The sequence below is a fragment of the Pelodiscus sinensis genome, chromosome 2 (genome assembly GCF_052426305.1).
Source record: "Pelodiscus sinensis isolate ZL-2025 chromosome 2, ASM5242630v1, whole genome shotgun sequence".
Taxonomy (NCBI): domain Eukaryota; kingdom Metazoa; phylum Chordata; order Testudines; family Trionychidae; genus Pelodiscus; species Pelodiscus sinensis.
This window is the reverse complement of record NC_143053.1, coordinates 194,212,429-194,227,223: the sequence shown is the minus strand read 5'-3', so window position 1 is coordinate 194,227,223 and position 14,795 is coordinate 194,212,429. Positions and strand designations below refer to the sequence as shown.

The following is a 14,795-nucleotide window of genomic DNA, read 5'->3' as shown; positions in this document are numbered from 1 at the left end:
CAGTGAGGCTGTTGGTCCCACTGTATGTCTGTCTCTCATGTAGATGCAGTCCTTAAACCAATTCCATTATTTCCAAGTGCACACTTCTCCCACTGAACTGGAACACTCCCCCTCCCCCCCCACACACACCTAACAGATACTAACTAGGATGATGTGTTGCAGCCACAAAACTAGTTTAAAGTCTCAAACTCTGGTTGTGTGTGTTATGGTATACATTTTACAACAATTTATTATAATCAGTATAAAACTATAAAAATTATAAACTTGACTGTCCTCTTTGAAGGACTGTCAAATTTAAAATGATCTTGAGGTTCATTAAATAACAAACCTGTGAAAGAGGAATAAAATTTTAATCAGATGAAGTGGAGAGCATCTCTGGTGAAGTGCTGCACAGAGTCATGCAGTCTTCCCAACCTCCCACCTCCAGGACACAGCTCCACATTCCTGTGTGCATTATACTGTCATCTACGTTATCTTCTACAAACATCTCTCTGCAAAGTTAACACTGGTGGAAGCTTAAATGCTACAAGAAAAGTTGGGCAATTTAATCATAGAATACTAGGTTACTTAGATTGTTTTTCTGACGTAGTACATTGGTTGTTAAACAAAAAGGGAAAACAGAAGATCTTGTGCATACACATACAAATTCACATCTTACTTAAGAAAATTAAGGGTTTCTACCCTTGTGTAGCCAGACAGAACCCTCCCCCCCCCCACCTTGTAACATCCATTTTTGCTTGCCTGGAGCATACAGGGCACACAGAGCAGAAGGCCCAGGCTGTGTGACCGTGAATGGCTGTAAACAGAGATACGCCAATTGCTGACCAAGAGGCTGCCAAGGAGTGCCCTTGACTCAAACCCATATTGATACGAACACACATCCATCCGCGGGGGGAGGAATCTCTCGCCCAGTAAAAAAATGTCTAGTGCTCACAATTTAGTTCTCTCTCTTGCAAGTGTAAATTAACTTGAAACTTGCTTGTAAGAACTGGCACCACAAAACGGACCAGTACAATTCGGCATCTTAGATAAGAAAGAATACGGGCCCCCAGGGGTATAAAGATAGGTCCAGCAGCGCATTTTCTCTGAGTGTCAATCTACCATCTATCTGCTGGTTGGGTTTGGTGTTTGATCTCCCGAGGTTCCAAGGGGACGCCCACCTCGTATTCGTCTTTCCTAGGAATTGAGAGACCGGCCCTGGCCTGACACGCTGGAGTCGAGAGGCACAGAAAGGGGTAAAAATTGTACCTGGATGTGGTCCATTGTTTAAGTATATATATATACATAGACTTAGAGCTCTTTAAAGATTAAGCTGTCACTTGGTACCATTATTTCTATTTTCTATCTTTATTTTCTTTGTAACCATTTTTAAAATCTGTATTTGTTAGCATTTAAGAAATAGAGCAATAGCCATTGTAACCATATGCTTTTATAAGTCTTTTAATAAACCTGTAACTGTTTAAGCTTTAACCTGACTCCTTCAGTTGCTGTAACAGAACCAAGCACAATTTAAAAGAACTTCAGCCGGTCATAAAAGGACAGACATAGGGAGAGCTTAGGCGTTTGGATCTGTGTCACTCCCAGGTGACAAGATCCGTTGGGGCACCTTTCCAGCCTTTCCCAGGCTGCCCGCTGCGAAAGAACTTTGTGTTCTAGCAGTTAAAATCTAAGGTGTAATAAGCTCTTCCTATATAACGGGGTGTCTGTTGGCCTGCTGGCCACCCTCTGCGATGGGACCCCGGTCCTAGCAGTAAAGACACGGATGTTAAACCTTTTCTCAGAAGCATACACACACACACACACTGCCCTGACCGTCGGCTGACACCTTGCTGCTGTTGGTATGGTAGAAACCATCTCCAGTTTACATTTTGATAGGCACCAGAAATACAGCTGTGTCTAGACTGGCAAGTTTTTCCACAAAAGCAACTGCTTTTGCAGAAAAACTTGCCAGCTGTCTAGACTGGCCGCTTGAATTTCTGCAAGAACACTGACAATCTCGTGTAAGAAATCAGTGCTTCTTGTGGAAATACTATGCTGCTCCCGTTTGGGCAAAAGTCCTTTTGCAAAAAGCTTTTGCGCAAAAGGGCCAGTGTAGACAGCTCAGATTTGTTATGCACAAAAAAGCCCAGATCGTGAAAATGGCGATCGGGGCTTTTTTGCACAAAAGCGCGTCTAGATTGGCATGGATGCTTTTCCACAAAAGTGCTTTTGCGGAAAAGCATCCGTGCCAATCTAGACGCTCTTTTCCGCAAATGGTTTTAATGGAAAACTTTTCCGTTAAAAGCATTTTCGAAAAATCATGCTTGTCTAGATGTAGCCTCTCTCTTTAACAGTAGCTTAGTATCTACAGGATATTAGAAAATGCAACAAAATAGCAGAAACCATAAAATGTCAACCCCTTTCCATGCTGATTTCCTTGTGAAGCCAACCAGGAGAAATGTGACAAAACTGGGCACAGAGGCCTGGATGCAACAAAAGAGACTAAGTTGTTTTGCATCATAGAGGAGGTTTCTTGGACCTCATGTAGAAAGTCCACTGTCCCATGCAATCAGGAGCACATCTAGGTGTTCTAGGGGGAGTAAAGCCACATGAGCAAGTGACTATAACTGGATTCCAATCAATCCCTCCATGCACAATTTTCTCTTTTCAAAAGGTGGAAATACAGGAGAACAGCAACAAGATGAATGTTTTGCAATATCAGATTTGATGCAGAAAAAGAACCCAGTACTATTCCCACCTGATTAGAAGGAAGCCTGAGAGAACTAATTGGGCTAAATGTGAATTTGGCACTTGGGGAGGGATCCACTCAGTGGTGAGTGTAGTACATTAAACTCTTGTAAAGCAAGCAACTATTAAGTGTCAAATCTAAAACTGAAACCTAAGTAAACTGGTAGAGTAAAGACCCCAGTACCATTATGCAAGGAGAAAACCAACACCTGAATAAGCAATATAAGAGCACCCTGTTTACTCTATTATTATTTACCTTGTGACCAAGTGATAGATATACGTACCTAATGCCAACAGCTTGTAGCCTTCAGAGCCCAACTACAGCATCTCATAGCCAGTGTCGCTCAACTGGAGAAGCACACAATATAAGGATAGAGTGGTTAGAACGGGCTGTGAATTGGCTGCCCCAGTCCTTTGGATGAGCACTGGTGGAGACCAAGGTAGAATAAAGGGACACTCCTCTCAGCTGGGAATCACTTTCTTGAAAGATAGAGAAAGCAGATCACTCCTCATGCAGCCACGAGTCATAGGATGTAGTTGTGAGACAGGCAATTCATTCATTAAAACAATCATTAGCTTGGTATGTAGTGACCATTTGGCAACTTACCTATCAAGTGTGAATGAGACATCTAGCCAGACTTCTAGTTAGGTCAAGGTGGAGTTCATGGTCGCAGATCATGCAGGTAACTGACGTAGGGAAGTACAGGAAAGAGGCCCTGGAAACTAAACTTAGAATAAAGGGGACAGGAGACACGTCCAGAATATCTCTAGCAGCTTCCTCTTGCATAATTTGGTGCCAAATGCACAACCAATGAGATGGGGAAACCTCAAGCTCTTAAACTGTAGATGACAAGGTGGTAGTGTAAAGCAGTGCTACCAACAGAATTGCCAGACCCCAGGCAAAGGGAGAAGTCATCTCTGTGCACCCAGAAGGCACAGGGCCTCAAACTAAACTGGACTAGACTGTCTTTTAGCACTTCCAGCCTCATGCTGTGCAGGACAACAGCAATTTAAAGGGCACAGGGCTCCAACCACTGCTGCTCCTGCATCCTCTTCCTCTCCCCACAGCCCAGGTGTAGAGAGAGAGTGAGTGTTACTTATGAGCTTTAAATGTTAATGGCCAAAGTAGCTTTTCTAATAATAGTGGGGATAATATTGGAAGCTTCTGTTTATATGGAATTGTTCACCAAAAAGTGCATTAAAAATTTTCCCTAAAGAAATGACTTCACTTGCTGTTGAAGGGTAGGGTCAAACAAGGCTTTGTTACCCCAAAAATCAGGCTAGAAAGGCCAACGTGGAACACCTTAGGTCTAACAACTCAACGGCCAGTTTGGTCTGTTTTGGTACATTCCAGGAGGTGACCCACCCTAGACTTAATTACTTGAGTTTTACCAAAGAACTGGTCTCTGAACTTAAGTGGACTCCCCAGAGCACTTAACCCAGATAGAGTCTCTCTCTCCAAGGATTGACATCCGGTCAGTAATTTATTTGAAAACAAAATAAATTTTAACATAATATTCCTTAAGACAATAAGTTTACCAAAAGGAATAAGCCACAAACCTTTTAATATAACAAGCATATATTAGAATACAATCAAGTTCTAGTAGCATGTATACATATTCAAATACCCAATGCTGCGATATTATGCAATTAAAACAATTTTAAGTAGTTACATTCTACATGCAGTAAGCAGTCATATGCAGAATGTTGACAGCAAGACATTAAAATGCATGTACTTACACAGACATTTATCATAATTAACTCCAGCATAAGCATCCATATATTTAATAGGAGTTTTCTGTTAAAATCTCCACATTTCCTTTCTCCACTGTCTTCTTTCCATCCCTCTGATTTTGTCCTTTTGTTTTGTCAACTGCTGAGAGGTTCCACCTCTAACTTCCTGATTTTAGCTCTACTTATTCTGATCTTTCCTACATTACTCCTCTACTCACCTTCTACACCCCAGCGCCATCCATTCATGCCCACACATGGACTCAAGCTTATCAGCACTTCTGCCTTACATACAGATTTTGAGCTGTTCTGATTGGATTGTACACATCATGTCATACTAACCCACCAATCAGCTTCAAGCCCTTTGGAATCTGGACCTAATCGAAGACATTTGTTATAACTAACTGCTCCCAACAAGTGTGGTCAAACCATTCTAAGGCTCTGTAATGGGGCTAGGCCCTAAGGGCCATAGCATAGTCCTCAATGTAGCTAGAGTAGCTAGGAGGAAACCAGCCAATCAGGGGCCAGAAGTGACTATATAAGAGGGGCTGCAAGACTAGAGGCAGTTCAGTTTCAGCCCCGACCTGGAAGAGAGAAAGTCAGGATGGCTAGCTGGCAGAACTAGGGACGATTCAGAGTGGAGAGCTCACGGAGAGACTGAAAGACTTGATGATAGAGCCCTGAGGTAAGGGCAAGGACTTATCTCCAGGAAGGAAAGCCCGGTAGGCATCACTCTTGTTCAGAGTGAGGCAACAAACTAAGGGAAGAGCATCAAATTGAGACACTAACAGAGGCCAATCCAAGTACTCTCCTTAGAGAGGTATGACCCAGAAGGAGTTTGTGATTGCAAAGAGCGTGACTCAGCTATATGGCTTTTAAAACTGAGGCAATGCAGGAACCTGCACTCAACCAAAACAGCAATGCTCCTGTGAGGTGAGTGCCAACCTCATTACAGGCTGCCATTCCGGTTTTGACAACCATCTTGTTTCCCTTGCCATGACCACTTACAACAATCTTTAACTATTAAATCCATATCATTATCAAACAAAACATGTATTTGTATGCACCTTCTTATGTTTCGCTTCCAGCACTCCAATTTCATTAAATTTACAAAACTCGATCTTTCCTTACTTCAGGTAAGAATGATAGATCAACACTTTTGTTGCTGGAGAGTGCCTAGTGCTAAACAGCAGTTTCAGCACTCAGAGCTGAAAAATCCTGTGTCAATGTTATTTGACAGTACGTGCAACAGTCTAACAGCAGCTGAACTTAAAAACACTCTAGCTGAAGCTGCAGGAACAATTTGGATAATTACACTCTGATCAATTCAAACTTAAGTTTGGACATGACACTATAATGTGTCGTGGGATTTACAATAACCACAAGTGGTAAAAGGCTCATCTGAAAGATACTACTGCAGCAATGCTCTCGCATGACATAACAGTCTCAAACAGAAAGTTGCCACTCACTGACACACACCATTTTTGCTACACTCTTGAGTTCCTCTCAGAGATTCTCCTTTAAGAAAATACTGCAGAATTCTGCAGTAACTATTCTGAATTCTGCATCTTGTAGTGATCTTATAGCTTTGCCATGCTGAGTTATTGTTGTAGATGCTTGGTTATATTTTTATAAAGGTCCCTATCCAAACTCTAATCAGGCTCAACCCTTTATAGATTGCAGAATCCAATAATTTTAGGAGTCCAGTGTTGCATGACTACAGGGAAGATCCAGAAAATAACAGTCCTATTGTGTAAACTTGATGTCAGCAGTGAGCAAATTACACATTCCTACTTTACAAAAAAAAAGTGCCTGCACTGATTTTACCAAAGGAGATTATGCCTAACAATTTATTGCAGAAGTAATACAGAAAGCTCTGAAACTTCTTATGCTACAGAGACTTATTTAGAAGCACATAAAAGGCTCTATCACTGAATGTTTCTGTATAGGGAAGAGGTAACTTACCAAAAATGTATCAAGGAGTGGCTTCTACAAAGATACTTGTGTTTTGGAACTACTTATTCTGCTTGGTCAGACCTGTCACAAGGATTAAAATTAGGACTCCCCCCCCCCCCCCTTTATTTCATTGAACCTTAAGAATAACAAAAAAAAGAAAAGGGGAAGAGGAAAAGTTAAAAGCAAGATGAAGGAATATAATTCTAGGTGTTTTATAGAGCCTTTGAAATTCAAGCAACCTACTTTCATACAAGGAGGAATTCATCCCTTTACCCATAGCTGTGAAGAAAGCCCTAGTATTGGGGCTATGAACTTGGCACTCTGCCAGGGTGCAGTGAACAGGAAATCCACCCCGAACAGGAAAGAGAGTATGTTATGACCCCGCCTCCCCTCAATTGCTGCTACCACTAGCTACCAGCTAAAGTAGAGGACCCATGGCCCCTCAGCTCACTACTCCCTCATATTCACTGCCACCCCCATGTAATTGAAGGTGGAATGTATACTAGTTCATGGATGCAAAACAAGTACAGAAGCCATTGAATGGCTGCTTTGTTCCAGAGCCACAGAAAACCAACACCCCTTTGGAGTTCTTCAGCACAAAGGGGCATTTCACAGGTGCTGCTTTCACAGGTGAATTTGATTCATTAACCTAGTTCAATCACATTTCCAGTTGACGTTCACCCCTCTCATCTCAGAAATTCAAGCAGATCTGCTTTATGCCTGAGCAGCCTATCAACTGTCTCTTGAAGCTTGTTCAAAGCTTATGTTAAAGAGCAGCCATTTGCAGTGTATGTCAAATTTTTAATTGGTTGTACAAAACTCAATTATGCTACACATTCTTGAGTTTTATCTACTAGTACCTTATTAACTACATACATAGCTACAATTAGATCACTCATTTAACAAATCTGAGAGCTGTCAGACTAGATTCTCCTCTGCTTCTAGCCAGTATCTATTTCTTCCAGTCACACAGAATCATAAAAGCAAAGAACTGTGTCCTTAAAAGGGAAATGTGATCACTACAAAAAAAAATGCAGAGGAAGGAATGAACCTAAATGGGTTTTCTTCTTTCCTTCCGAATTCCCTATGCGCCTACTGTGATTGATTGTAATATTGCCAAACCCAGTCTGAAGTGCCCTCTTCCATGGATTTCTCATAACAGTTCTATCAATGGTGAAGACTATATTTCTGGTTATGAAAAAGTTAAGTTGCATAAGTCACTTAATTGGTGGTCTCTTTAGTTGGGGGCAAAGCAAATACTGCTAGATTATCCTTTTCTATTTTTGACAGGCAGATTTATTCTTCTGAAAAGAAATGTTATCTGTCAAAAGCAAAGCATGACTGCACTTCCACCAACATCACTTTGATGAACTGCATGTGTTTATTTCCACATTCGTGAAGACAGTAATCGGCTATACAATGGATTGATTAACAACCATTGGTAGTAAATCCAAATTCATATTCCCACCTTAATGTATTAATTTCCCTTTAGTATTAAAAATAAAGAGCTAGCTTTAACTCCATAAAAATCTTTCCCTTTAAAAAATGAATAGGCTCTTTCATTGTGTACCTTAAACTTTTGACTTTCCTAATGAACATATTTACCTACATCATCATCATCATCATCTTACTTTCCAAAAGTTTAACCTGTAGGCAGGATTCTTCTCAGAATGAGAGTTCTGGACAGATGTGCACTATATGTCTATTAGATGTTATCAAGTAATATTAATTTATTATTTGACAGCTTTAATACTATGTATTACCTCTTATCTTTGGAAAAGAAAAACAGAAATCATGATTAACATTGGGTATGCCTCAGAATAATCTCATCACTTGCCATCTCTTACAAAGGCCCCCTTTGCATGAAATATTGCCTAAACAAAAGCTGTGACTACTGCTGCAAACATTCCAGTGAATCTAGGTCTCCTATGTACAATAAGCCACTAGTGAGCATTCTTAGCAATGTGCCTAATTTTTTGGAAGTGACTGGTGGTTTTCAGTGTCCAATTTGAGCTACGTTGAAGAGGTGGCACTCAGCACTTTCTAAAGCTCCAGAATCTTTAAGACATCTGAAATTGGAGACCAAAAAATTGCTACTTAAAATCATTAGTGACTTTTTAACATTTAGGTGATGGGTTTCTTTACAGTTAACATAAAGAAGGCAACAGTATTTCTTATATAGATTTCTGTATACATTTTCAAAAGGATTCACCGCAGCCTCGTTCATCAGTATTAATATGTCCATATCATTCATGTCTATCAGACTTTTTTTCTATTATTTTAAACAGACTCATAGACTTTAAGGTCAGAAGGGACCATTATGATCATCTAGTCTGACCCCCTGCACAGTGCAGGCCACAGAATCTCACCTATCCTTCCCAGAATAATCCTCTCACTTATCTCAGATATTGAAGCCTTCAAATACTTTGAAGACCCCAAGATGCAGAGAATCCTCCAGCTGTGATCTGTACCCCATGCTACAGAGGAAGGCAAAAAACCTCCAGGTCCTACCCTACCCCAAATATGGAGATCAGCTAAACCCTGAGCATGTGGGCAAGACTCATCATCCCGACACCCAGACAGTTCTCTATAGTAACTCCTATCATCCCTCCATTGACCTATTCCACTGATAATGAATGGACAATTAGTTACCAAGATCATGTTATCTCATCAAACCATCCCCTTCATAAACCCATCTAGTTTAATCTTGAATCCAGATAGATCTTTTGCCCCCACTACTTCCCTCGGAAGGCCGTTCCAGAACCTCACTCCTCTAATGGTTAGAAACCTTCATCTAATCTCAAGTCTAAACTTCCTACTAGCCAGTTTATATCCATTTGTTCTTGTGTCCACATTGGTATTAAGCTTAAATAATTCCTCTCCCTCCCTGGTATTTATCCCTCTAATATATTTAAAAAGTCCATTTACCTTTTGTAAAACCATGTTGTAATTTGTCCCAATTGCCATTAGCCTCAATGTCTCTAACTACTTCCTCCTTCAAAATTTTTTCCAGGATTTTACATACTACAGATGTCAAACTAACAGGCCTATAGTTACCCGGGTCGCTTTTTTTCCTTTCTTAAAAATCGGAACTATATTAGCAATTCTCCAGTCAAATGGTACAACCCCTGAGTTTAGAGATTAAAAATTTTTGCTAATGGACTTGCAAGTTCATGTGCCAGTTCCTTCAATATTCTTGAATGAAGATTATCTGCGCCCCCCGATTTACTCCCATTAAGCTGTTCAAGTTTGGCTTTTACCTCGGATATGGTAATATCTACCTCCATATCTTTAGTCTCATTTGTTAAGTTACCATTATCCCTAAGCTCTTCATTAGCCTCATTAAAGACTGAAGCAAAGTATTTGTTCAAATATTGGGCCGTTCCTAGATTATCCTTAACCTCCACTCCATCCTTAGTAATTAGCGGTCCTACTTCTTCTTTTTTTGTTTTTTTCCTATTTATATGGCTATAAACCCTTTTACTATTGATTTTAATTCCCTTTGCAAGGTCCAACTCTACCTGACTTTTAGCCTTTCTCACTTTGTCCCTACATGCTCTAACCTCAATAAGGTAGCTTTCTTTACTGATTTCTCCCATTTTCCACTCCTTATATGCTTTCTGCTTTTTCTTAATCACCTCTCTGAGATGCTTGCTCATCCAACTTGGTCTAACACACCTGCCTATAAATTTTTTCCCTTTTCTAGGGATACAGGCTTCTGACAGCTTCTGCAACTTTAACTTAAAATAATTCCAGGCCTCCTCCACTTTAAGATCCATAATTTCTTTAGTTCAATCAACTTCCCTAACTAATTTCCTTAATTTACTAAAGTTAGCCCTTTTGAAATAAAAAACCTTAGTCTCAGATTTATTTTTGTTTATCCTTCCATTTAATTTGAACTGAATTAGCTCATGATCACTCGAGCCAAGGTTGTCTCCTACAACCATTTCATCTATGAGGTCCTCGCTACTCACCAAAACCAAATCTAAAATAGCATCCCCCCTTGTTGGTTCAGCAACTACTTGATGAAGGAATTCATCAGCTAACACGTCTAGGAAAATCTGAGCCCTAATATTATTACTAGCACTTGTTCTCCAGTCTGTATCTGGAAAGTTGAAATCTCCCATGATTACGCAGTTTCCATGAGTGTTTACTTAATTAAAAACATTAAAGAGGTCTCTATCCATATCCAGATTGGATCCTGGTGGTCTATAACACACCCCAAGCACTATCCCAGGGGAGGGTCTGATAGTTTTCTTCCCCAATGTGATTTTTGCCCAAACAGACTCTGTCTTCTCCATTCCATCACTTTTTATTTCTTTACAATCTACCTCATCTTTGATATACAATGTGACTCCACCACCTTTACCCTTATTTCTGTCTTTCCTAAACAGCACATACCCTTCAATACCTGTACTCCAGTCATGCCTAGTATTCCGCCATGTTTGTTATTCCTATAATATCTGGTTTCACTTCCTGGACCAATAGCTCTAGTTCCTCCTTTTTGTTACCTAGGCTCCTCACATTGGTGTACAAACATCTTAATTTTTGCTGTTTGGCCTCATTCACATTCTTTACCCAATTTGGCACGGACGTAATACCTCCAATATGACCTATTAGACTAGTATCCACCCCACCCTTCCTCATGTTCATTCTCCTACCCCAAGCTATATCCTTTCTTACTTGTTTTAATCTTTGTGTTTAGAAAGATTTTATTGCCACAGGAAATCCCCCAGGTTGAATCTAAAGCTATTTTATGCATAGAACTTATTTTAAAACAATTGGGAGTTTTCAGTATAATGGACTCCAGAATCTGCTTTCAGTGGGTTTATTTTAAGCTAAATCTATTTTTCACCTGATTTCAATGTCATATTTGCTTTTATGTTTCAGTATTAGTGAAGGGTGTAGGCAACACACATAATAAAATGTATGTGTATAATGAGAAGATACAAACTTAAATGGAAGGACTGTGTTACATCGCTTCTCTACTTATTTAAATTATATTTCATGCTAAGCAAAGATACAATATGATACTAGCAAGGTGGATACCTTGAAGAAAGTACTTTTCTTTATATAAAGCAAGAAAATGAAATTACAATGTATTTTAGATGTGTTTAACTATTTATCTACATATGCTACATACTTTATTTCATGGAACCATTGCTTTTTTTAATCCCTCTCGCCTTGGCAGGTCACTAATTTAACTCAAGAGGTCTCCCAATTAAGAAAGGACATGAAGAACGTGATGCACCTTCTGGAAAACGTATTGATGTCACAGAAGCCTCCAGGGTTCTGTGCAGTGCATGGCACATCTATGAGTCCTACAATGGAATGCTTACAGACTAGAACAACGTGGACTACACATCAACCTTGTATACATATGCAAGCTGGGAATATTACTTGCACCAAAGCACAATTTTGCCATGGTAACACCACTCCTGACATTTGGAATAGGGATCCACCTTCTGTAGAGAGCAGTCCCCAAAGAACTGAATCCAATGTTCAAAATTCTACGGACAATGAGTTTTATTATACTTCAGGCCTTGACTATTCACCTTCCTGTTTTCAGGTAAATCAGAAAGATAATCTGCCGTTTTTAAGATGCACCTCTCCATATTCAGACACTACCTTGACTCCCCTTCAGTCAATTTCAGCAACTCTCTCTTCCTCAGTGTGCTCCTCCTCAGAGACTTCATTGCACCTTGTGCTGCCCAGCAGATCTGAGGAGAGTAGCTTTAGCCCAGGAGCAGTCAGTTCACTAAGCTTTGAGAACTTACCAGGATCTTGGGACCTTGAAGGAACAACAGGAGCAGTTTCTGCACCAACCTCTGAAGATTGCCCACTAGCTGTTGTGACAAGCACAAAGGATAGTAAAGATAACCAAGCCATACATGTATAATGATAGACCAAGAAGTGGTACTCAAAGCATGTTCCCCAGTTGAAAATTTAAACAGTACTGCATGACTGCTTTGTTTGGCCTTTTCTCTGGTGATCATGGAGACTTGCTAACATGAATATTCCGATTTATAAAAAGCAAGTGGATATGAAAAGATATAATCAGTTCATACAATAGGAAACAAATTTCTAGATTCTAGAAGCATGTTGAAAAGCATTTTGTATGCACAGATATAACTTATGGTCTGTTTGGCAGACTTTTGTGATAGTCGAAAAGACCCTGAGGGTCAAAACAGCTGGATGTCTGGGACAAAAGAGCTGTCATAGGAGATGTTTGTTGCTTGAAGCAAAGGCTTTTCCTGAGTGCCTGAATGTTGTTCTCAGACAATATCCATGGCACTGTTTGCTTCAGGTGATCATGGCTCCTGCTGGTTTATTTGTCTGTTTCGTGAAGGCAAAGGGGCAATTATCACTGCATGTCATCTCCTAGACAATCAACCAAATAGAGTTGGTAGAGAGAGTGGTTAGTTGTTGCACGTTATTTGTCATGTAAATGAAACCTCTTTATCAGAAAATGCTATTTTTATATACTTGATATGAAATATGTACCTAAAACTATTTAAAATATTTATAAGGAGAATAAGGGTTTCTTTTCTTTTTGGTAAAAGCTTGCAATTTTAACAAAAAATGCACTATTGTGTATTAGATCAAACTATTTATTGTTAAGACTATGTAGTTAAAAACTGGATCCCCTTTTATCTGCATGCTGTTTGCAATGAATGTATCCATGCTGGAGGAATACAAATAAAAGGTAATATTTTATTTAAAAAAATAAAAACTTGGAACATGAACTCAGATATTAGTATTTTAACCAGTGAACTATGCTATGCTAATGATACTCAGTGCTCTAGTTTTGTGTTATAGCATTGTATTACCACCTCTATTGTTAAAGCTGGGCCAGCACTTTAATATAATCCCTGTTTTCAGGGGAGTTAATAGCTGTGGGCCAACATTCAATGAGAACTGAAAACTGGCAGGTAGAATTGTAAATTAAGAGCAATATTTTTAAGCACATTTAAAAATATTTAACCTATTTTAAACAACAAGAAAAGGAATAAATAATCTTGAATTGTTATATTTATTTATTGGTTTGTATTTGTATACCTAAACATCACTTTGAGATTTAAAAAAAATTAAATTTGGCAAGTAATTTTGTCCATAAATTTGTTTAATTGCTTTTGGTATTTTCAAACCATACTTTTTAGTTCTCAATATATTGACACTTTGAATAGTGACTCCTGTGCATGCCTAGCGATTACTTTTCATTGAGATTTTTATATGACATTTTCAGATGCATAGTTTGTACCAAAAGTACATGTTCATAGCAAGTCTACATATTTACACACCTTTTATAAGCTTAGATAATTTTTAAAGAAGAAAAAATACTGTGAAATTATGTTTATAGTGCACCAAATCCAGCAATCCGTATCAAGATGAAACTCCCACTGATTTCACGTTTAAACACAATTTTGATTTCACTGACAGTTTTATTTGAGTACGCCTCTCAGGACTGAGACCAGTTTTAATGCACTCGGGAGCATGAATTCACCCTGATACTTTGCTTAATTCACATCATCCCACATTATTCTCACTGGTGTAAATTAAGAACAAAGTGTCAACTTTTAATTTTGAACGGCTTGACTTGTCAGTGTATCAGAACTTTAACATGATTCTTTACATGTAGATTTTTTTCTGTTGAAATATTGTGTTAGTTTGAACTTAAATACAGAAGCAAATATCAAATGAGCTACATATGAAAGAAAGAGAATAAATTACTTGGTTATATATATCACAGTGTATGTCTGCAGTATTTTTATGGGACCAAATCTTTTGACTAGGCCCACAGAAAGATAACTTACTTTAAAAATTCGTTAAGGCTTTTATGGTTCCATTTACTGTGTATATTCCCATTGAAAAAGAAGGAAAGAGGAGAGACCTTAATACTGCAATCCTACAGCAGACTTAGTAGTATGGTAAGTGAACCAACAATGATATCAACGTCTCCCCCTCAGTGGGCCAAGGCTATTTAGATCAGCCCTAACATCAGTAGGGTTATGTCTAGACTACAGGGGGGATACCACAAGTATCCCGGAAAAACTCTGCCACGTCCAGGGAACGCTTCTGCTCTTTTTTTTTTTTTTTTGGCAGAAGAGCGGACGCGCTGTTTCAGAAGCCCTTTCCTTCCTCCTCCCACAAGAAAGAAGGGCTCTTCTGAAAGAGGGATTTTTTTCTGAAATTTGGTCCAGTGTAAACAGGCCAAATTTCAGAAAATCCTCTTCCGAAAAAACTATCGAAAAAAGGTGTGCAAATTGTGAAGCGCAATTTGCGTATTTTTTTCCGATAAGCCCCCATAGTGTAGACATAGCCTAGAAATTTGCTACTACTTTAATTTACCCCAGCTTCCTCCAGCCAGCCGTACATTTTGA

At 39.2% G+C, this 14,795-nt stretch overlaps 1 protein-coding gene across 1 annotated transcript in view; it reads left to right on the top strand.

Moving 5' to 3' along the window:
- KCNH8 (potassium voltage-gated channel subfamily H member 8) overlaps positions 1 to 13,743 on the top strand; it is a 314,900-nt gene extending 301,157 nt beyond the window's left edge. Inside the window, exon 16 of the mRNA XM_006120171.5 lies at positions 11,606 to 13,743. Coding sequence (XP_006120233.2) covers positions 11,606 to 12,313 — 708 coding nt within the window. The 3' untranslated portion in view covers positions 12,314 to 13,743. The remainder of the gene's footprint in view (positions 1 to 11,605) is intronic.
- Positions 13,744 to 14,795: the final 1,052 nt, after the last annotated feature.